We start from the raw sequence: 24,645 nt of genomic DNA, 5'->3' as shown, positions 1-24,645 counted from the left end.
AAGCATTCCTTCTTTAATTTAGAGCAAGTTGGGGGAAGAAAATAGCACGAAGGGCTCGTTGGGTTTTTCCTTTGTCACACTCTTCATTTTTGCAACTTTTGAAGTTGGCAAAGGAAAGCAAACTCTCTCTCATGGGAACTTAAGAGATGGTCTCCATGCTCGAGAATCTTGGCTATGGATGCAAATCTCGCCAAGTGAAAGCTTCATCTTCTTCTTCATCATCTCCTACTACTCTATTATAATAAGTCGTGCTAAGAGCTTACCAATGGGGTAAGCGTATACATTGTACAATTCTCTTGCTTGCAAAATGCTTCTTTTCACCCCCATCTGCCTCTTTCCCCGTAGTTCCTTTCTCTCCATTGGGGTGTTCAGGGTTCGGAAAGGAGGGTTAGACCATGGAATCTTGAATAACTCAATATTTTTGATTCAAGAAAGACTCTGCAAGAGCACAAACATGTATTGTAATAAAATTATAATAAAAGTCCTTTTGAAGAGGGGACCGACTCCAAGCAAATTCGATTCTTATCAAGCTGTCAATTTTAATTGGGTATGCTCTTTGAATTATGTGCATGATTGTACTGTATTTTTGTGTGCAAAGAAATCAGCCCAGCACAACCTATAATCTCATTGTTATCTTTTTCTTAAGGAAAACTCGCTCCTTTCATAGTTAAATTCCGTTGAATCTAAAAGTAAGAATTAGGTTCTCTTACATAAAACATCTTGAGCCTTCAAGGCGGACAACTCTTTGGAGGAGAAAGTGGACATATCTTATCTCCTCCACCACATTTTATTATCACAAAATAGCAATAACTTTAACATGGTCGGATCATTGCCTAAGTCCTCCTAGGAAATGTAGGAAATGTAATGGCTCACTTCAAGTAAGCTTTAGAACTTAAGTCCCAAGACAAGTGGTACATTCCAAGCATAGAAATAGTTCCTCTTTTGTATACATTCACCAATTACATACAAAGGTCGCCCTTTGTGTGCTAGTTTTGAGGGTTTTACCACTCGAGGAAGGATTTGTACATTCCAAGCACAAGACGAGGTCCATCGTCCTCCTTTGCGAGTTAGTAGAGGTGTTGCTCTATGTCATGCAACAACAAACAAAGACAAGTTGACAACTGATGATGCCGATGCTAAAAAAACACCTAGGTTCAGTGTAATCTCACTTGCAAATTTAGAAAGAATCCAACAAGAAAGGTAAGATGCCATTTGGCACTGGAGGGAGCGCATGAACAGGACCCTCTAGAAGGGTGGAGGAGGACATCACAACTAATCATGTGTACAGGAGGTCTCTCTCTCTCTCTCTCTCTCGTGCATGGTAGGAAGATGGGGGAAGGTGGATCACCACTGCTCGGCACGTTCAGTCCAACACAACTTTCACGTTCCATGTTCTCACCCTTGCAGACAGCTTCAACCATAGCTCGAAGGCAAACAAAAATAGAGAGAGCTCGAAGAATCACATGCATTATCCTAGATTTGCGTCGCTCTGATGAGAAAGTTAGGGGTGGTGTTTTGCAACCTACTTGGTTAGGGAGATAAGGGAAGGGTTAGCAACGGGCCTGTGTGGTTGACGTGCGAGAGTGAGAGAAGGGGAACAAAGGCGAGGGAGGGGAAAGCAGGGGAAGAGGGGAGGTAGGCTGCACGAGGGGGGGAGGAGATCACGTAGAGGAGAAGGGAGTATTCCGCGGTAGCAATGATTTTATTTTTTTGAGGAGCACACCAGCAAAAGAGAGAAAATTGTTTTTCGAGGAGAATGAGGTATGAGCTCAGCTCGAAGAGTAACATCACACCGCACGTGCGAAGCTAAGACGACGTATGGAGGTAGGAAGAGTTCAAGTAGAACAAACGAACGCTTCAAGGCGTGAACAGAGTCTTATGAGCGAGTCGGTGTAAATTATTACGGTGCCAGGTGGTGAATTTAGAAGGGAAGATAGGGCGAACCTCATACAAAGAGAGACTCTCTCTGTGGGAGAGAGGGAAGGGGCGGGGGGAGGAGGAGGAGCAGGAGGACGAAAGAGAGAAACACAGAGAAACCCATCACAGAGAAAACCCAAAAGGGAAGGCCACCCCTTTCCATTTTTGTCACTGCGGGAAAACCCAAGTTTTCTTTTGTGCATCTTCCTCGTCCTCATTTTGCCGTGATTCCGACAGGGAACCCTAATCCTAGCTCCTGCGAGCTAAACTCGCTTCGCGTTTATCTTAGTCTGCAACAACCCAATTCTTATTTTTGCAGGAAACGGAGACTTCATCTTTAAAGACCCTTAATATTAATCCTTGATTTCCATCCTCTACAGAAGCCGGAGCTTCACCGTTCTTCAGAGAATCGCAAGCATCAGTGCGCACTTTTTAGTGTCATTTGTCTATATTTGCTAAAGATGATTCCGACGCGACAATCTCCCAAGCCCATGAGCCCCATGAATTCCCTTTCACCATACATGCAGTATTCCTCCAGTGGAGGGCCATCTCCACATCATCGCTCACAATCAGCTGCCTCAGAGCTGGAAAAGTAAACCTTCCTGCTTTTGCAAAAGCGTTTTGTGCATACTTGTCATTCGTTTGGTTTGCTTCACCATTTCTATTCAGGTTTGACCGTTTCTGGCAAGTTTAACAGGGTTTTCATGTCTCCTGAAGGTTCCTGTCAGAATTACTCATAGAACGCCAGAAGTTGGGTCCATTTATGCAGGTCCTTCCTAACTGCAGCAGGCTACTTAATCAAGGTCATCTCTTTGCCCTTATCTGAGTGTCTTAATGCACTGTGTTTTTTCCCTTAAATATTGTTGATTGTCAGATGACGGTTGCAAATGTGTCAAGTTCTTTTGTTTAAGTGCTTTCCTTCTTCCCAACTGGATCACGAGGATGCTTTTGTGCATGCTTGTTTTTAGGGTGTTTTCTAGTGTTCGAGACCATTGTGGAAGAGTTTTTAGTGCAGGTAAAAGATTTCACAAGGAGATGTTTTTTAAAGTTTTATTGGGATCAAAGAGATGGGAGCAATTGTTAGAGCCATACCGACTTGAAGCAGATGGCTACTTAATTTGTTTGTGGTTGGCAACTTAAGAGGGAAGAGTTTCTGTAGAGGATTCTCTTCGACATCTTTTGTGCTTTTTAATTGGACAGTATTTTGTGCCTAAGAAGGGCATGATCACCATGGCATACATGCCACATACATTGCCATTTCAAAATGAAGATGAAACTTTTGCTGGCTATGACAGTGGTGTTTTTGTACTTAAGGAATTGAAACGTTGTGCCTTGTTTTGCATATAAGCCGTCATTATTTAATTTGAATTCTGTAATACACATTTAAAAAAGTTTTAAAAAAGATGGCTCAGTATGAAACCAAATGCAAGAGTTTTTACTTTATTTATGGCAGTCTTTGTAACATGTGTTTCACATGAAAGTCCAATTGTATAATTTTTCATGCTACTCCAACACAGTTATAGAAGACAGTGAAAAGTGCTTCAAACTATGAGAGGACAAAAAAACTCGTTTGAAGCATAAAAATCAACTTACAAACAGGTAGGAAACAAACAGTTAATTGCTAGTCAATGGCCATATGCTCCAAGATAATCTCACGAGTATTAGTAATCATGTAATTATCTTGTTGTTTGCAAAACCCTATTGCAATTTCTTAAGCTTGGCCAATATCAAGAAGTCTTTATACTCCAATATGGACACACGCACACAACTCAAGATCTGTTTCTTGCACTTTCATGTAATGAATTTTCACCATTCTGGGCAATCATTAAAGCAGAGCATGTTTGGTTTTGCTTTGCAGAGATCATGCGATTAACCAGTTTGATAGGGACTAGTTCTTTTGTAGACCATGATATCTTAGAGCATGGCAGTCCACTTTCGACAATGTCAAGTGGGCGTGGTGTGGAGTTAAATGGCTGGTCTGCTTTTCAGTCTGAGGTGAAGTATCAGGGATCAGCTCAGAATTCCTCGATGTGAAATTTGCTTATATAGTCTCATGTTGGTTACAGAGGCTGGTGCAGCAAGCTTCTGCAATGGGTTGGCGTGGACTACCGGGCATGGGTGGTGTTCCTATGAGTTCTCCTGGCCATATTCCAAAAAAGCTTCTTAGAATTGACGTTCCTGTAGATACTTACCCTAATGTAAGTATACGATAGTGAGGTTGGGTGTGATCATGAATGATGCATGGAATTGCTTTTGCAAGCTGAGCTACTTTCTGGTTATACATAGAGATTCTGCTTGATGATTTTCTGGTTGTCTTCAATTTCGTTTGATGAAGTTTCTGTGCCTTTCAGTGATCTGTTGCTTAATTCTGGATTCGTAACATTGCATTTGAAAATTTTCAGTTCAATTTTGTGGGGCGCCTATTGGGACCAAGAGGCAACTCGCTTAAGCGAGTGGAAAATAACACTGGCTGCCGCGTCTTCATCAGAGGAAGGGGTTCCGTTCGAGATGTCGATAAGGTAGGGATTTTGAGAAATCTTTGCTATATGGCACAGTTTTAGCGTTATGGTGTTAGTTCTAAGGGAGACTGGAATAGGCCTGGTCTAAGTGCTAACATCAATCTGAAATTGGCATCTATTTTAATTTATAGTATTCGGAAATGGCCTGATACTGGCTCCAAGGCATGGGGAAACAGGTATGCTAAGGGAATGACATTTCTTTCCTTATTGTGAAGCGATGCCATGTGGTGTTCTCTTTGGAGCAAACGCTTGAGAATAGCACTTCGTTTTTCCCTAGGTTTTCCCTTACGCTTTCCTATTGTGTGAAGAAACATGGTCGAGAGATGATTACATTGACATGTTTAAGGATCTAATAGACTATTGGCTAGGTGTCTGGGTTGTTTCTGTCGTTTCTTATTGGTATCAGCCTTTTTAGGTGTCAGTTCAATGAATAATGATGTTTTGATTTTTTTCAGACTTAAGTCGCCTTCCTATAGGCTTTCCAGATGCTTCTCTTGTTTTTCCAACTTGCAAACTTCTCAAGGGTGTTCCTGATTTTGAAAGCACTCTGAAAAGTGTTCCTCCTCCTCCCGCCTTACCATGATGATGATGTGTATTTAAAATCATTCTGATTTGTTGCTTTTCATACTCTCTTCCTTTGTTGAAATTGATCGAAAAATGGACTTTTGTTGATTGTGATCCCTATATTTAGGGTGGTTCCCTTCTTAATTACGATTCCTTTTTCCCTCTCTCATGTATGGTTTTCCAAGAAACAGGGCAATAAAGGAGTTATGGTTCTTTGTTTTGACTTCTTGACACATTACAAAGCCACAAACCCTGGATGAAAATTTGACCACACGAGGAGAAAAAGTACTCGGAAATTGTCTGAACTTGACTGGGAAAACACATGGGTTGCCTGTTCAAGGAAGCCAATGGCTTTCCATAGATTTCAGCTTTTAATAAGTTCTTGCTATTTTATTTTTTACAGGAGGAAAGTCTAAGAGATAAGCCTGGATATGAGCATCTCAATGAACCTCTTCATATTTTAATCGAGGCAGAACTTCCTGCCAATGTCATTGACATTCAGCTTAACCGTGCACGTGAGATAATAGAAGACTTGTTAAGGCCTGTGGTACGTGTTATGTTTATGGTGTTTATTGGATGCATTTTTTAATAATGATGGTGTATATGAACCCACTGAAAGTTGAGAATATTTTCAGGAAGAATCACATGATTACTTCAAGAAACAGCAACTTAGAGAACTTGCAATGCTGAATGGTACTTTGAGGGAGGACACACCTTACTGGAATGGAAGTCTCTCTCCATTTGGCAGTTCTGGAATGAAGCGAGCTAAAACAAGAGGATAGTTGTGGTGGCTTGTCAGCGTTTGTCCCCACCTGTAGCATCAAGATGTTGCAATAAGTAGAGAATGCTGCTGCTGATGTTCATGGTTTGGAATTCGAGGGTGTAGCAAAGTGTTTGGTCATGTAGATATGCTCCCTTCAGCAGGTCCTGTTTCGAAGCAGGTGCACTCATTTTCCACTTAGTAAGACTCTCAACGCTTGTTGTAGTGCAAAGAGTTCTTTTTTTCCTGAGAGGGTTTCCTAGCATTGATCAGTCTCCCCAGCTATGAATCCAAATAAGTGGCTTTCTGAGCAGATGTCATTTTTGTTCACTCTGGAGAGGAAAATTTTGTAGTGTCAGTACATGTTTTTGTGTGTGGTAGGTTTGAGATGCTGTACAAAACCTATTCTAATGGAATGTCGTGATTCTGAGCCTTTTTTTAAACGTCAGTGCGGAGCTCATTATGAACTTTGGTTATATGGATATCACGCCGTATGTCTTTTGTTTTTGCTTATAGAAATGGTGGTTACTTTTGGTTATGTAGTTTGGGAAGCCTCAATGGGATCCCTAGGAGCTTCTTATCTTAACTTACATCGTGCGGCTTGAGGTGTAGCTTTGGGCTTCGTGATTATCTTCTACTAACCAATTTAATATTCGTGAAGCGGTCCGAGTGTTGCTAGTAGCATCGCCAGGCATTAAGATAGTAAAGAATACTAACGCTATGGCTAGTTATTTCTGGATGGCTGTGTGTCACTAACAGGATTGGTAGATTGCCATTTTCTTGTGTAGCTCGCAGCATACTTAATCTGACCCCACATCGAAGCAGCAGCTACTGACATGTGCTTTGATACTGACGCTGACAATTTGCAGAGTGCAGGTACTAAAATTGTGCCTAACCTCTTCGATAAGCTGTTAGGGACTGACTATTGAAGCCATGTTGCTCTTATACCTTCTCTAAAAGGATATTGAAATGATGTGTCTTTTTCGGAATTTGCATTAGTCATGTTTGTGATTTAACATGCTTTTTTTTTGGTATTTACAGGTTCTTTTAGCAGTCATTTGTTGTCTGTCAAGCTTGGGGTGTCAGGTATGATCTTACACTTGCCCTTGTACATGCTTGGGTTTAAGCACTTCAAGCTTTTGGTGTTCTTTGGCGTCAATTCTAGAGATCTTATCTATTTGGAAGGATAGGGGTTTCAAACTTGCAAGAGCTAGGGATCTAATACTTGTGTATTTCAAGCGTTTCATTCATTTCTTTCTTCAGGTGGCAGTATCTCCTCACTGTTAAGTTCTAGCCCATGAGCTGCAGTTTTTTGGATTGATGGTTGTATACTTTCGCTATTAGCTCCCAAATAATCTGATCGTTGCCATGTATATCTTTTCATTTGGCATTTTGTTCTGCTTGTTTGCTGTGTCCCTCCAGGGCTCTGGAGTAAGAACGTGTTTTCATTTGGATTTTGTGGTGTTTCAGTTTCTGCTAAATTAATTCTAGGGATTGAGCTTAAGCATTCTGCCCCTTCCCAAAAGCTTTGACTGAAACAAGTCCAAAGTCGTAGATCTCAAGGTCGTACTGTTTATGCCATTGACTATCATTGTTTGCGTAAATAGGAACTATCGTTTTAGCTCTAGTTTGGTTTTTGCGTGAATAGGAACTATCGTTTTAGCTCTAGTTTTGTTGCAGTGTCGGAGGTTTACCCTTATGAATCATAGAGAAGGTGCAATGGGATCTATGATGTGTAAGTTATGTGTGGATCTTGAAGCTCTGTGGGTCCGCTATTGTAAGACAAATCTCGGCCGCGAATTAAACAAGGGGCTGCTTGTGTTTACCTTCAATGGAGGGGATATGAACACGTGTTCCCAACGATGGGTTGGTTAGGCTACCAAAACCTCAAGAGGTCGTGGGTTAAGGCGCGGGGTTTGCATGGGAGAAATCACCATTTGTCCATGTTAAGTCAACCTCAAGATTGGAATTTGGGTCCTCAAGATTGGAATTTGGGACATGGGCTCTTCACTGTAGATCCCTTTGTCCTCTGGTGGGTGTGGGTTAATCTATGGAGGGTTGGCATATTTTATACTTCGAAGAGTAAATGTGAGTGGAGTCACTTAACTTGAAATAGCACGGTGTCTAGGATTTTTAATAGAGGAGTTTGTGTGCATGCACACATGTTTGTGTTACCATATTATATTGGATGATGAGTTTCAACTTTTTATATGCCAGATGTAGAGGTGGCAAGTAGATTCTCTGTTTGGTCCTCACTTTCTTGTTTTGACTATTGCTATTTTTTCCCCGTAGATGAGGGGTCAAGTAGATTCTCTATTTGGTTTCTTCTTTCTTGTTAAGTGGTGGTGCTTTTTGGCATGCCCCAAAGGGGTGAGGGATAGAGATAATACACACTTAATATATGCATAGAGGAGATCCAAAAAATCATGGACTTGGGTACGTGTGACAACATCCTCTCCTTTTCCAAAGAGTTGAACCACAGTGGTTGAATCTTCTGTCCGTGCTGCGTATATATGCACTACGACGTCATCAATGCAGCTTATGATCATGGTCAATCGGTTGTAGGAGTGCCCTTTTTTGAGGTGGTCTCTTAAGCATCGTGCATGCTTGATGCGTGGGAGAGTGTGTGGCCCTTGCGCACTGCTTAATGTAGTGTCATTGTTCTTCTGGCCTGCGCAGTCCACTCGATACAAAGTGCCTAGTCCTACTACTTTCCGTTCCCATATATTTCTTTGCCCAGCTTGTCTTCTTTGCTTTATAGCACACCTGTTGTTGCAATTATTGGGTGTTGCTTTGTTATAGCTGCTGACAATTGCAACTACACGGTTTTAACTGATTATCAGAGTTTACGCTACTTGTCACAGAAGCAGCTTTTGGAAAAGCAGATGCGGTGGGCTAACATCTTGTTACAGTTTCACTTCTTGATTGTCCATGTGTAGGGACAAAACAACTTGGTGGCAGATGCATTGTCTTGAAAGCCCCTAGTCTTCGCTATTTCCGCGATTCATCATAGAAGCTTTGAGGATATGGTTGATCAGTATGCCACCAATCCGGATTTTTTGATGTATTCACTCGGATATAGAATGAAGAGATTGTAGCAGGATATTTCATACGGGATGGGATGGTTACTTGATGAAGAAAACGACGTGAGTTACACAACCGTTGAGGAAAAGGTTTTGATTGAGTGCCATTGTCTACCTTTTACGGGTCACCGCGGCATTGACACCACCTTGAAAGGTGTCGAGCGTTATTTGTTTTGGAAGGATGTGGACGACTTTGTTCGCAGTTGTTTGGTATGCCAGAAGGTCAAGTTTGACAGGTATAAGGCACAGGGATTACTATAGCCTTCACCCATTCTCATTCGTCAATGTGGGAAAGTATTGCAGTGGATTTTATCTTTGATCTCCCAAAGACAGTGAAAACGATGGCATTTAGACTGATCAAGCAAGGAAGCTCACTTTGTTCCAATGAAGAAAACAAAGCCGGATCATTTAGCGAGATTGTTCATTGCACAGATATTTCGATTACATGGTATGTCTGAGACAACATTTTTCAATCGAGATCTCCGATTCACGAGTTTGTTTTGGAGGGCTATTTGGGAGAACATTGACACGGTTGCAGTTCTTGTTTTTAGTCCACCCGCAGACAAATGGGCAATCTGAGATTGCAAATTTAGCTGTTCTAGATTTATTGAAGTTTTACATCTCTAAATAGAAGACTCAATGGGAAATTTTTTGGCCCTTGTGGAATTTGCCTATAATAACACGGTTTACTCTTTGACAAGGAAGGCGCCATTTGAGATCCTTCAAGGTGCTCCGAAGGTTTCACCCTTCTTAAGTCCTAAAGACAATATTTTTGAAGCCGACCAGTACTCGAGCGACTTGGACACCAAGGTCCGGGAGACTAGCAAAATCTCAAGAACGACATAAGAAGGCAGGAGATCGAGATTGCCGAGATTTGAAATTAAAGAAAGACGATTGGGTGCTCTTACGTTTTGAGAAGGCACGTCTAAGCAAACGAAATGAAAAGGAGCAGTTTTTTCAAAAGCTTAGGATGAGGTATTATGACCCTTTTTAGATTAAAGAAAAGATAAAATGATGACTCATTTCAACTCAAGCTGTCCGATACTTGGAAGATTTACATGTGTCTCTTGAAACCTTTCATAGGTGATGTGCTAGTTGATGCGGAGGTCGAGGATCAACCCGAAGTGAAAGAAACTGCGGAGATACTCGTTTCAGAATAAATTTTGGCACACAAGGAAAGAAAGATGAAAGGTAAAAGTGATATGACGGTTTTTGGTTAAATTCAAGAACTATCTCGCATTGGATGCGAAGTGTGCAAAGTGGATGGAGGAGGAGGACTTAGTAGATACTCCTCAAATTTTTGAACGTTACCTGGAAGCATTCGGTTTAGCATAGTCTACTTTGATAGAACCCCGAACTCAGCAAGGGTGAATATGGTGCAGCAAGTTTGCATAAGAGGGGAGTCTCTCTGTTGCTTTGTCAATAGAATACCTCGATTTTGGAATAAGGTCATTGGTGTACCCTTTGGTTTCAGGGATACTAATGGGCTAACCAATATTCTGTTGTATAACTTTATGAAATGGAATTTTCGAAAATGAATACGATTCATTTGTACTCACTTGACTTGTTTGAGTACAGGACTGAATGTCACAAGATGGGCACCATGTGCCAATATAAAAGAACAGACTGAAACAGACTTTTAGCACTTCAATAACAATTGAACTGAGAGAGAGATGACAGGCGACACAGAGTTGCAAAATCACCCCAGAGAGTATTGGTCGTAAACCTTGGCGTCCCTTTTGGTATTTCTTTATATTGCATCAACACTGTACAAGCCGGTACTCCAAACTCTGCACTTTCTTTAAGAAGCATGCTAGAGAATGAGCCCTAATCTCATATTTAAAGGCCCTAGGTCCCAAAAGCAGTTTACAGTAAAAAGCCTTCAAGTTCAAAAGCTTCTGGTCCCAAAAGCAATGCCAAAAAGCTGCCAGCGTAATTTATGAAAATTCCTACAACCAGCCACGTCATCAGCCAACGCAAAACGCGAAAATCCATACAGCCTGCCACGTCATCATCCAACGTAATTTTTGGAAATCTGCCACGTCATCAGTAGCTACGCAATTTCTTGTGTGTTTGTGGGTCATGCTTTATTTCCTTTCACTTGGGGCTCCATCGGATGGGGTCACCATAAGTTGGTAGGACTTCTTCTTCTGTTACTTGTTCTTCTTAGGGTTTAGGCCCATCGGCCGGCATCTGCAAGTTGGCTCCATTCTTTAGGGCTTTGACACGTCAGCAGTTTGTGACATCTCTCCTTCTTGAAAGAGAGTAATCGTTTGCAATTACAACATATTTGCAAAACAACTCAAGTTAGCTCTAATTTTTTTTCCGAGGGTCATTTCGAGGGACTTTTAGTTTGCTCTTTTTGTTAAGGAGTTAGCTTCTCCTCTCGGCTCTTTTGATCAAGGAGTTAGCTTCTCCTTTCGTCCAGATCGAAACTCTTGATTCCGGCATAGTAAAATTAGCTATCACACCTAGACCATATTGATCTTCCACGGGTGTCTTAATGCACTAAAATTACATACCCAGGCAATCTCATCCAATTAGGAATATTCAGTGGTTGGCACATCACAATGCAACACAAATGCTCATATATGCATGTTACAAGACATAGAAACATAAAGCCGCTGATGAACACTACCTCGCAATTAACCATCACTCCTTTCGCAAATAACCTAAAAAAGGTCCGGGCGATGAGATATAGAGGCCTTTTACAACCAAACGCCCCTCAGATTGCACATGGAGGTGTTGAGAGTAACCACTACTCAGACTTCTTAATATACTTCCCCGTAAATAACGACAAGGATCCTAGCCATGAGTAACAACACTTTTCATTCAATTACCCCCTCCCCCCCCCCCCCCCCCCCCCCCCCCCCTCGCAAATAACCACAAGGATTCGGGCCATGAGTATGAACAAGCATTCTCAAACATCATTTCTCACCCTCCACCTAAGAGTAAAATCACCGATCATTGAAACTAGTATTAAAACCAGAAACATTTCAAATCGGCACCAAACTGGTTTAAAGCAGATAGCATCCATTTCAAACAAAATTTCAAACAATACTTTCTTAAACAAAGTTCAAAAGTATCTAACTATAAAACAACTAGAGAGTTAATTTAGAGTTTTGTTCGGACAACCGAACTTTGAGGACGACTGGCTTGTCCTTCTGCATCATGGTGATGGTTTGGTTCGGTTTCGAACCTTCAGAGCTGCATCATTCTTGTCAATGCTAAGGCATGCCTGGAACGTCACAATTGCTCAACTTCATGATGTGGAAATCATCCATGATAATCTTGAATAGTTACTGGAAGAGCACCAATGAGCGGTACCACTTTCTGAGTTTGCCCCGTGTCTAGATGGACTTCAATTTCTCCACTCTCTGCATCATAATCAAAGTACATCTGCTTTAAGAATCTTGGATGGATGAAGTTCTCTGAAGCTTCGGGGCTCGAGAAAATAAGGGCTTTGAAGCCATTGACTTTGCCATCTATGCTCGACATAATTCATTTGTACTTTCAAGGCGCATGCCATAGATGTCAGGTACTAATCCAATAGCCGGTTTAGCTTGTTTGGATAAAGATGGTCCTTGGTTTCTGTCGATCGTTGACGTGGGAGTCGGCTCCGCGAGTCTGGCAGTGCGTTGGGGACAACCAAAATAGTTATGTCCTATATGAAAGCATCCAAAACATCCGCCTTCTTGTAGTAAGGTGTCTCGTTGTTGAGGTGTCAAACGAGGCCTTTGTGGTTGACTTTCATGAGACTCGAGAATTTGTTCTTTGTTGGCGAGAATTTGACCACCAATTAAACTGGCGATCAAGAAACCTCCTTCTTCAAGGATGTTTACAGAACAAGAACTTCAAGGTGGTTCAGACTCAGATCAGTCAGCTTTTGAACATGAAGAATCAATTCAAAAAGCAATTAAAAAAAAGCGCAAGTAGGGGACTGACTACCCTGGTTATTTGGGCCGTAAAATCTTCTTTTGCATCTGCAAGAGAGAAGAAGAAGCGTGTACGCTTTGAAGGCTACCTAGTTCTTCCTCCTCCTCTTCTTGCTCTTTTGACTCGAGCAAGGAGGACAGAAAGGGCAAAAAGCAAAGCTTCGAAAAGAGCAAGAAAAAGGCAAAGGTACTCATATTTCGACCAATTTTTGATAGCTCTACGGAGGAGTCATCCTTTGACAGTTCGAACTCTGATGACCACATGTTTTATGCAAACTTGCAAAGAAGCACTTCTACAGAGCCAACCAATATGACTTCCTCAAAGATGAGCAAGAAAACAAAAGAATTTAAAGATAGTGGACAATCGATAAAATTTGAATCCTTTTTTGGATTCCGAGATGCTCTGAAAGCTTTGGCCTTCATCCAATAGTTTGATATAGCCTTCTCTGGAGGGCACTACTTAGAGCACTCCAAGATTAAGAGGGTTGCATCTTTTCTCAAAGGAAATGCTTGAATATGGTGGTCCACTTTTCTTTTGAGGAAAGAAGCTCCAGTCAAGTGGTTGAAATTCCAAAGGCTCTTTATTTCTTCTTGGCTGACCTGGGAGTACGAACGGGATGTAAGAACCGCTTGGTCTATCTTCGGATGACCAAGGGAGATTCTTTGGACGCTTATTGCGGGAGATTTTGGGACTCTTTTCTACCAACCTCTTCATTTAAGAAGGTTACCTTTAAGGAACACATTGAGCGGTTGCTGTGGACTCCTACAGAGATCCGAGATTACTGCCTTGAATAAAAGTCGAATTTTATACAGGAATTAGTGGGTCATGCGAAACAGGGTTTCTTGATACATTCGGGGAATTTGACTTATCCCACTGATGAGATCTTGACTTAGAGGATCATACAGACCTTCAACAATGAAAGTAGAAAGGAGAAGACTTCCCAAGAAAGAAGGATATACGACCCCGATCGACCCTTCGAGAAAGGGCTAACTATCTCAAAGAGGGAAAGTGTTTTGTTTGCGGGAAACAAAGGCACATCTTTGCAAAGTGCCCCAAAAAGGTACATCAAGGATAGATTGAAGACAAGCCAGAGAGTTCTAGAGCAGAAGAGAAACGGAGCAAAAAAGGCAAGATGAAAGCAGTATTGTGACCAAATTGCATGGGTATTGACCTGATTGATGAGAGTATAGAACATTGTCTAGCTTGGGGCGAAGTGAAAGATTAAGAAGCCCTGATTTTCCTCGATGGAGGAGCCAAGGTCAACTTCATTTCACCTGAATTGGCGACTCAACTCGAGAGTATACTCGACGAAATGGAACCAGTTGACACCCGGACGGGTCATAGCCATTACACCTGTCATTGGCAAACTTCGGTTGCATTGTCAGGGGTATATAGGACACAAGGACTTTTGCATAATGCCCTTGGAAGGTTGTGACGTCCTCGTAGGAGTCCCTTGGTACCATAAGAACAACGTCGTGGTCGACTATCAGCCAAAGAAAGCGACTTTGACGAATGGAAAGAGCTGAAAAGTTCTACTTGATGTAAAACTGAAGGGCGAGTCCGTCCCTATTGTATCTACTTCGGCCATTTCTAAATTAATGAAATCCAGTCTCTTTGTTTACTCGATCTACTTTGAAAGAGTTAAATCATGAACACAGAACGAACATATCTGAACTTGATAGGAAACGCCAAGATTTTCTCCACACTCATGTCGATTGCTTCTCTTAGGGCTTGCTAGGCGAGTTTGCCCCATCTCGTCTTGAGGATCACACCATTGATCTGATTCGTGGAAGCACACCACCGAACCTACCACCTTACCGTGTTAGCCGAGCCTAGAATGAAGAGATCGTGAAGGAACTAAAAGACTTTCTTGAAAAGGCTCTCATCCAATCGAGTACTTCACCCTACTACTCTCTGGGACCTACTGCTCTTTGGTATTGTTGGTATTAAAGAAATACAGATCTTAGAGAATGTGCATTGATTACAGAGCTCTCTATAGAATCACTATCAACAATAGATTTCGGATTTCAAGCATCGATGATATTCTTGACCGACTACAGGAATCCTCTTGTTTCAGTAGGATTGATTTGAAAAGCGGATATCATCAGATCAAAATCGTTGCGGGAGTTGTCTACAAGACGGCCTTTCAAACAAGTTTTGGTTTATATGAATTTCTAATGATGCCTTTTGGCCTTACCAATGCTCCAACGACTTTCAATCGGATGATGGATAGGATTTTCCGAGAGTATTAATCTTTTGTAGGGACTTCCTTTGGTGAAATTATAGTCTTGTCCAAGGATGAAGCGGAACATTGAGACTATCTGCTACAGGTCTTTCACGCATTGTGTCACAAACTGGTGACATGGAAGGCCCTCGGACAAACACACACGCTGATTGTTGATGTGGCAGGGTAGAAATTGCGTTGACTGGTTGATGACATGGCAGTTGTACGGACTGTCGTAATTGGCGTTGACATGTTGACGTGGCAGCTGTACATAATTCCGTAATTTGTGTTGATTGCTTTTTACCAGTTTTTGAGGACTAGTTGTTGTAGAAAACTTGGACACCCCAACTCAAGATTCAACCGCGACACAACAGAGATTCACTTCAAAATAGTTCACAATTCACACTTGAGTCGACACAGCCCAGAGTAGTTCCATGCCTAGAGGTATTGGCCCCAAAGACTAGCGCCGCCCCTTTTGGTATTTCTTTTTGTATTAATCTGTGTTCAAAGTACAAGAGAGTGGGTAGGTGCTCACTCTCAGACTCTGCGTCCAGATGCTCTAAGAAGTGAGGCCTTGCCTACTTATATGTTGTTACAAGGGATGCCCAAAAGCAGAGCCACATGCATTCAACTTTTAAAAGCTTTAAAAAATAAAGCAACTGTCTCAAAAAGTATCCAGATATCAGCTAGCACTGAAAAAACAGATTTTCGTGCAACTCGGCAACGGATTTTGCGTCAGAAAATCCGGGCTGCCATGTGCGCCGTATAGTAAGTGTCCGGGTCTGCTGCGTGTATTTGGGACAGTGCCACGTCACCAGTTTGTGGCATACCCCCCTCTTGAAAGCATTGTAATCGCCCTCGATCACGCTTGCAAAACAGATAGAGGCCATAAACTGTCTTCGTAGACATTGACTGTTAGTATCGACGCACTAGGAACAACACATCTAGCACATGTACCAATCGACAATCACATCACAGAACACATGACAACATGACAAATCACATTCAAAATCGTTCTAAACCTCAGACCATGATTAAACGGCAACGTATTTAGCAATCGCATCTAGATCCAATCCGGACCTCACAGATGTCCGATTAACTAATCCATATTGCAATCATGCCTATAGAGATTTATGAGACCGAAATGATGCATTCATTTCGTTTATCAATTCCTGCACTCAAAAAAGTCAAGTACAAATCAATTAGTATCATTTTCATTATCCAAAATTCGAGTTCATAAAGTCATATGGCAGAATATTGTCAGTGCAGCAGTATCCCTGAAACCCAAAGAGACATCAGTGACTATATCAAAAATCGGGGTAATATGTTGACAAAGAAGTAGAGTGACTCCCCTCTTGTGCATGGCCACTACACTAGATTCACCCATGTTGAAATCGGGGTTCTATCAGAGTAGACTATGGTAAACCGAATGCTTCAAGGTAAAGTTCCACAATCTGAGGAGTATCTGCTAGTTCCTTCTTCTCCATCCGCTTCGCATCCAATGCAAGATAGTTCTTGAATTTAACCAAGAACCGTTGATTGGAGTTTTTTAGTTTGAAGTTTACCACCCCACTCGTTTTTTCCATTTTTGAGTGTGCTATGGTTGCTTGTATATTGCTGGGCAATGCCAATCTTTGATGTATGCTCTTGGCTATGGTCTACAGCTCACCATTTGACCAGCTTTGCAAGTGTTCAGTAGTGTTGAAGTTGAGCATGAATGCTCAACTAGAGGGTTGGGCAAAGATGATGGATTCTAAATTGCTCCGAGTCGATGCATCTCAAGGTGGAATAGTCCTATGGTCAACCACCTAGGGGATGTATTCGCAAGTTTTGAAGCACGTTGGAGTGTGTATAAGCAAAAGCTTCCAAGGTTAAGATCGGTGAGGATGGTTCTCTGAACTCTAAAGGTGGCAATGTCACAAACTGGTGACGTGGCATGCGCGGACACACACACACAGGTAGCAGGATGACGTGGCAGAATCTCGGAAATTCCGTTTACATGTTGACGTGGAAGATTTCGTACGATGTTGAGGTGACAGGGCCGGAAATTATGATGGCTACTGTACGTATTTCCACAAATCACGCTGTTGCTTTTTTTTGGAAGATTTTGGGATTAGTTGCTTTTGAAAAAATTGCTTTATTTTAAAAGCTTTCAAAGTTTGAAAGCGTTGTTGAGTTTAACTGCTTTTGGCATCCCTTGTAAGGACAAAAGAGCCCTAGGGGCCTCACTCTTCAGAGCATCTACACACAGAGTCCAAGAGCAGAGGTTCTTGTGGAAGTTGTACTTTGCTCAAAGATTAATATAAAAGAAATATTGAAAGGGGCGTCAAGTCTTTGGGGCCAATCTATCTAGGCACGGAACTACGTTGGGCCATGCCGATCAAATTGAACTGTGATTTTAAAGTTGTGAAGTATTTTTAAGTGATTCTCTCACGTGTTGCGACAGAATCTAGACTTGGGGTGTCCAAGTCTGTTACAGGCAATCGGACATATACTTTTTTGGCCGACATTCGAGCAAGCCATGAAGTCGGTAGTGCTATCATCAAGTGCTAGCCGTCGTCTCCTCTGCAAAGTTAAAGCTCGAAGGCTAAGAGGAGGGTTTGAGCTACTATGATTGTGGCAAGCATGTGCTGCACAGTGGGCGTTGCCTCAGACAGGTCGCTTAGAGAAGGCAAATGCAAGGGAAAAGATGGCCATGCATTGGTTGCCCATAATGTTCCCGGCCATTCCTGGTGGGAACTTGCCCTTGATTAAGTTTAAGGAAATCTCAAAAAATGGAAGTCGTCGGAATGATTAGGCACGTGAGCAAGTGAAACCGGCCTATTCAATCCAAGAAGGGCGGTAGACTTTACTTCAAACCTTGATTTAGCTTTCACCCATTATTAGTCGTCTATTATACCTGCGCTATAGTGACACAAGAGAGGGGAATGGGATACAGATATGCTAGAATGCACCTGTATGAGAAGACCGACACCAGATTGGCCCCTAACTTAGGCGCCCCTTTCGGTCTTTCTTTATTGTTCAAAAGAGGGAATAAACGTTGTGGATCCCTACAAGCTGCCCCGCACACACTTGGCTGAATTTCAACTGTTCCGGCCCGATTTCGGCAGCGTAACTGTACTAGGACCCTTCACAGTCAGTATTCCCACGCATTGACTGACTTTCCCGACGCATACGGGCACTTTGCAAAACCTGGCGAGAATCTGCAGCTCGCTGAATTCTCTGTTTTCAGCCCCGAAAATGCGCCATATCACCTGTACAGCGGTCCCCTTGCGTCCCCGAACCTCCTGGGGGCATTAGGGTCCGTTTAGGGCCAAAACCCTAAACCTGCAAAAATACACAGCAGGCTGTAATTTACTGTTTCGGGCTCTGTTTCGCGTGCCGGTCACATCCTTAGCAAGTCCTCGAGCTCCCGCACCTGTAGGGCTACTTGCCCTTTGAATCGGACGAGATTTCTGTCGTGAAACCTCTCCGAATTCACCTGTACCTGCGGGGGATTAGCCGCTAGCTAATCCAGTACCTGTGCAAGAGGCTCTTGCCTCGGCAATCGCGCATGAACCCACACAACTGTACATTGGTCAAATGAAGAGCCCACTAGTGGGGCATAACATACTGCCAAAGGGGAGAGAGAGGGCAGTGCGTAGCGTGTAGGGCATCACTCCTGGCACCGCACTGTGCATAAGAGGGAAAGCAAGCACTCCATAGCTCTTAACCTGTGACAAATTCTGAAAATGAGCCTCTCTCAGCTTAAAATTCAGCGCCACTTCCTTCTTGCATTGGAAAGTGCACCAGAATGTGCCACTTGGCACATTTAAAAGCATTTTCCCGTTTCGGGGTTGCCGCCTAAAAATCTCCCAACCGGTTGCCCAATTGACTTCACGGCAGAGTAAGAAAATGTTCCCCTTGTCATTTCGAAGTCATTCCGGAGGTAATGACGCAAACACATTTTCAGGTCCCAAAATAGCAATTCCCTAAATTTTAGGAGATACTGCCATTGTATCTTTCTAGGTCATCCGACCCTCTTTGTACACTGTGGCCACATCTAGAACTGAATTGTAGCCTCTGTAGCAAAGGATTCCACTTTGGCTAGTCAATGACCCCACTTTGGCTAACCATAGTCCTTGTCCAACCTTAGTGCTCTCTTGCCCTCAGGCCTGGACTCCCTCTGGACAGTTCCACACTAGCTATGCAATGTAGGGCAGTTAGATTTCCCGAGGGGTGTTTCCAAAAAGTGAAAGTAAATAGATAATAAGAAAGAAATCAATAAAAAGGATATATAGTAGTCACACATTGGTGACATATCCCCCTCTTGAAATCTCAAATGTCCTTGTTTGCATCTATGTCGTACATGCTTCCAGTCAACACTGATGTATTCAACACTTGTCGACACACGTACGACACATACATGCTCATTGTCAACGCTAGTGTATTTAACACCTCGTCGACTCATGCATTGTCTGCGTGTGAACCCTGTCCCAATGACATAGTGATAGCTTTGCACTGTGCCATTGCTTTGAGTCTCTAACTTTCCAATGACAAAATGGTAGCTGCACATTTTGCCACTGTCTTATAGTACACGTTGGATCCCGTAACACTTTCGAGCATACCGAAACCGACAGTTTAAGAATGCAGTTACACATGTACTCTTTAATAGTAGCAATTACTGTATCCTTGACAAACTGACAAGAAATACTCACTTCTATAGCACTAACCCAACTTTTGGACATTCCATAAGAGCAATTGCCAAACTGACAATCTGGACAACTCTAACATTCATGTAACAGGTATTTCATTTGAGCGCACTTTAAATACCATGTACATCATTTGTTTCAGAAGCCATTGTCACACTGACAATCCATGTAGCTTTGAAACTCAAGGGGTCAAGGTAGGTTGCAAACCGAAGGCTTCCAGGTAAAGTGATAACACAGTTGGTGACTCTGCAAGTTCACCTTCTTCCATCCACTTAGCATCCATTGGTGGATAGTTTCTGAACTTTACCAAGTAACGCCTAGCAACCTTGCCTTTCTCTTTCCTTTCTTTGTGTGCCAAAATCTGTTCGGGAACCAAGATCTCGTCAAGTTCGTCGACTTCCGGCTGATCTTCAGTTGGCATATCTTCTGGCACATCACCCACATAGGGTCTGAGAAGACTCACATGAAACGCATTGTGAATCTTCCAATTGTCAGGCAATTTCAGTCTATATGCAACCTCACTGATTATGTCGCACACTTGAAAAGGCCCATAGTAACGCATGCTGAGCTTTGGAAACAGTCTTTCCTTGCCCTTCATCTTCTTTAACCTTGCCTTTTCAAAGCGCAAAAGCACCCAATCACCAAGTGAATATACCACTTCACGACGGTGACGATCAGCTGCTTACTTTTGCTTTGCCTGAGTCTTTTGTAAGGCCACTTTGACCTTCTTGTACATTTCATCCATGTCTTGAACATACTTATCTGCTTCAAATATCTTGTCCTTTGTATGCAGTATGGGAGGACTTTCTTGCCATCTTCAACTATCTCAAAAGGTGCCTTGCCAGTTGATAAATGCACTGTATTATTCTATGCATACTCCACCAATGGCAAATACTGCTCCCACTTTCCTTTATGCTCTGACACATAGCACTTCAGCAGATGTAGGACAATAGAATTTGCCTCTTCTGACTGCCCATCTGTTTGAGGATGAAACGACGAAGAGAATTTGAGCGTTGTGCCCATATTCTCAAACAAGCCTCTCCAGAACAAACTTGTCATGCGTGGATCACGGTCGCTAACAATCGACTATGGCATGCCATGATACTTGAAAATATTGCTCATAAACAAGCGTGCCATATGATCTGGCTTTATCTTCTTCCTGACAGGAATAAAATGAGCCTGTTTGTTGAATCTGCAAATAATGGTCCAAATACCATCGTTTCCTGTCTGCGTTCTCGAAAGATCAAAGATAAAATCCATAACAATACTTTCCCATGGTTTATCTGGAATAGGTAGTGGTTGCAATAACCCTGGTGCCTTTTGCCTGTCAAACTTGACCTTCTGACAAATTAGGCACTCTCGCACAAAGGCATCTACATCTCTTCTCAATGTAGGCCAGTAGAAGAATGTCTCAACCGCTTTAACTGTAGCATCAATACCACGATGCCCTGCATACGGTGGGACATGACTCTCTTCCATAACTTTGCGTCGTAATGGCTTTGTGACACACAATCTGCCATGCATCATCATGAACCCATCTTTGAGAAGATAGTGTTCATGACGTTGTCCATCCATTAGCTGCTCGAAGACCCTTGCAAAATCTTCATCATTTGCATACTGTTCTCTCATATCATCAAGTTCATGATGATAAGGAATTGACACAGCTGAAATTTATGGCTTCCTTGACAAGGCATCAGCCACAACGTTCTTCTTGCCTTCCACATGCACAATCTGAAAATGGAACATGGACAAGATATTTGCCCATCGCATATGCTTCTCAGATAACTTTGTCTGTGTCAAGAAGTATCGCAAGGTCTGATGGTCCGTTTGGACAACGAAATCTGCACCTAGCAGGTAGTGTTTCCAACTTAAGAGCGCATGAATCACAGCCAGTAACTCTTTCTCATAGACCTGCATGGTCATCTCTAGCCCTTGCAAAATTCTGCTCTCATAGGCTACTACCCTGCCATCTTGCATTAGCACTGCACCAATGCTACTACCGCAGGCGTCACACTGGACCACAAATGACTTCCTAAGATCTGGCAACACAATGACTGGATCTGAAGTCATCTTTTCCTTTAAGAGATTAAAAGCTGAAATCTCTTTTTGTGTCCATCTGAAGGTGACTGCCTAATTTTGAAGAGCATGTAAAGGTGAAGCAATCTCAACGAAATTTCGGATAAACCTTCTGTAATAGGAGCATAGTCCCAAAAAGCTTCGCACATCATGCACCGTCTTCAAATTTGGCCATGACTTGATCGCTTCAACTTTTGCAGGATCCATTCTGACACCATCCTTTGAGACAATGTGTCCAAGAAAGTGAATCTCTTCCAGAAAAAACTCACTTTTCTTTGCATTGATGAGCAACCTATGACTGCGTAGCTCTTTGAACACAATGGCCAAGTGATGCCTATGCTCCTCTTCATTCTTTGAGTAGACTATCAGGTCATCAAAGAATGTACCAACAAACTGCTGGTGTGGACGGAAAATTCTGTCCATCGTCCTATTGAACGTAGCAGGAGCATTTGTGAGACCAAAGGGCATCACTAAAAATTCGTAAAGGCCAAACGTTGTTCTAAAAGCAGTCTTGTGCACATCCTCTGATCTAATGCGGATCTGATGGTACCCACTCTTTAGATCTATCCTGCTAAACATAGCTGCTGCTCCTAATTTGTCCATAATATCATCAATTCTAGGTATAGGGAACCTATTCTTGATGGTATTCTTGTTCAGTGCACGGTAGTCGATGCACATATGCCATGAGTTTCCTTTTTCTGCACCAAGAACACTGGAGAACAGAATGGAGATGAACTGGGCTGAATCAGCCCCTTTTCTAACAGCTCCTGTACTTGGCCCATTATCTCTTTCTGTTGAGCCGCACTAACCTTGTACGGAGGCTTATTTGGTGGGCTACTTCCTTGCACCAAATCTATCGCATGGTCCTCGGGTCTCTCTGGCGGTAATTGAGACGGTAATGAATCGGAAAAACAGTCACTATACTGTTGTAAAAACATTGACCTTTCTTTATCTAGCACATATAAATTTGATTCATGACAATCTGACACTTCACGTGCAAAAACCAACTACGCAGAAAGATGCTTTTTCATTACAGAAGTAATAGCATAAGCTGATACAGTGGGAATAGACTCCCCTTTAAGCTTTACATCCAGAATGTGAGTCTTTCCCTTGCTCTGTACAGTGATCTTTTTGTTGTAGGCATCCATGATTCCCTGTACACGAAACAACCAAGGAATACCTAACAACACATCACATTTGTCCAGTGGCATGATGTAAAATTCTTTAGCATCTACATAGGACTGGATATGTAGACGCAACTTTCCAATGATGGGTGTCAAAGTCTCTGTATGGCCAGGACAAGCCAAACTTGCCTCTGCTGTATACCCCATCTTTTCAGGTCTGATTCCCAACTTTGAAGCCAATTCTGGGGAAATGAAGTTGGCTTTGGCACCTGGATCAAAGAAGATAAGCACTGTTTGATCCCTAACCTTTCCCCATGCTCTGCAAAGCTCACTTGCATGTGAATTTGGCTTGTCGCCCACCATATCTGGCACTAGACTAGCCATGGACTTCTTTCCTTTCCTGTTCTCCTTGTCTTCAGAATCAGCTGGCCTTTTCTTTGTAGGACAATTGTAAGCAATGTGGCCAGGCTGCTCACAAATAAAGCATTTGTTCTCTGTCCTCGGGACCTTCTTTTTCTCTTCAGACTTGCGAGGAAAACGTCTTTTCCATTTCTTCGCTGGTCCCTTTTTTGATTTAGCCGAAGCTTTGCCTTTCCCTGCATTGGCTGGCTCCTGAGTCACTTTAGGAACCTCCTTGGAAACATACTTCTTCGCTGAATTTTTCTTGGCTGATCCTGCCTTGACGCCAGTATTAAATTCACAATCTTCTCCCTTGAGCAAACCATTGCCAGTGTTTGCTACCTCGATGAGCTGCGTCAAAGTAGTGACTTTTGTCTTCGTGCAGTATTTTCTCTATCCTTTGGGTAGGCCACAAGAGTATTTTTCGATCTGTTCTGTCAATGGCACAAACCTATAGGAAGTTATTGGAAGTAGAGCTTTCCAAAACTTTCGATTGTAGTCATCCAGATTCTTGCAAGTAGCAGCATTAAGCTGGTGCCATTCTGTCATGACATATGCTTCAAAATCATCAGATAACCATGCTGCTGCAAAAATCTGCTTGAAGTAAATCCATGTGGACGGAGCTTGCCCTTGAAGCAATAAAGTTGTCCACCATTGTCCTGCATTCCCTGTCAAGAAAGTGGCTGCCTTGCGGACCTTTGAAGCCTCTGTAAAGTTTCCCCCTGCATAGGCCTTGTCAAACTGCTGGAGGAATGAAAGAGCCTTCTTCCTGTCATCAAACCCTGTAAAGGTCGTGAATGTCACACCTTTGCCACCTTCTTTGTACGGAGTTGGCCTCTCCAGCGGCGTTAAATTGTCATATGGAAGTGATTGAAACATGGGAACACTATTAGGGTTCATCTGTGTTCCTTGGCCGCTATTAACTTGACCTGGAAATGCCATATTTGGCTGCTGATTTGTAATTCCAGCCATACCAAAATTTGCCTGTAGCATCCCAAATTGGCCCTGAGTGCTCTGAAACCCTGGTTGCATACCCATGACACTGTACATGGGGTTAGGCATCATCGTTTGAGCACCCCCAAACACTGTTCCTCGCGTGTAAAACTGATTTCCAGGTGCATGACCAGCCATGCTCTGGAATACCGATCCACCTCCAAAATAGCCAGGGTGTACTGAAGGTGGTGGGTGTACTGAAGGTGGTGGGAAGACCTGTTGCATAGCCTGTAGGTTGCTTCCCTGCCCATTAGAACCAGCTATAGGCTGCTAAAAGGTGGCGGGCTGAACTGGTACAGCTTGAAATACTGGCATCTCAGCCACCTGTTCTTCCACCTTAGGCACAAGTTGTGGAGAGT

The 24,645-nt window shown here is 42.6% G+C and overlaps 1 protein-coding gene across 7 annotated transcripts in view; it reads left to right on the top strand.

The window, feature by feature from the left end:
• Positions 1-1,938: 1,938 nt before the first annotated feature.
• The window catches only part of LOC147457872 (KH domain-containing protein At3g08620-like), a 55,617-nt gene continuing 32,910 nt past the window's right edge, over positions 1,939-24,645 (top strand). Inside the window, exons 1-9 of one of the 7 annotated variants that reach the window (XR_015188156.1) lie at positions 1,939-2,509; positions 2,635-2,720; positions 3,776-3,912; positions 3,984-4,115; positions 4,320-4,436; positions 5,404-5,547; positions 5,636-5,941; positions 6,802-6,846; positions 7,024-7,133. Coding sequence is in view for 1 of the 7 variants with exons in the window: in XM_086512655.1 (XP_086368781.1) it covers positions 2,379-2,509; positions 2,635-2,720; positions 3,776-3,912; positions 3,984-4,115; positions 4,320-4,436; positions 5,404-5,547; positions 5,636-5,782 (894 nt within the window). In the remaining 6 variants the exon portion in view is untranslated. Of the gene's footprint in view, positions 2,510-2,634; positions 2,721-3,775; positions 3,913-3,983; positions 4,116-4,319; positions 4,437-5,403; positions 5,548-5,635; positions 6,194-6,801; positions 7,134-24,645 lie in introns of those variants that run through there. The other 6 variants (XR_015188154.1, XR_015188157.1, XR_015188155.1 and 3 more) reach the window with 6 other exon arrangements.

This window comes from Adiantum capillus-veneris, chromosome 5 (genome assembly GCF_014529385.1).
Source record: "Adiantum capillus-veneris isolate H3 chromosome 5, ASM1452938v2, whole genome shotgun sequence".
In the NCBI taxonomy this organism is placed as follows: domain Eukaryota; kingdom Viridiplantae; phylum Streptophyta; class Polypodiopsida; order Polypodiales; family Pteridaceae; genus Adiantum; species Adiantum capillus-veneris.
This window is presented reverse-complemented; position numbering and strand designations above follow the sequence as displayed.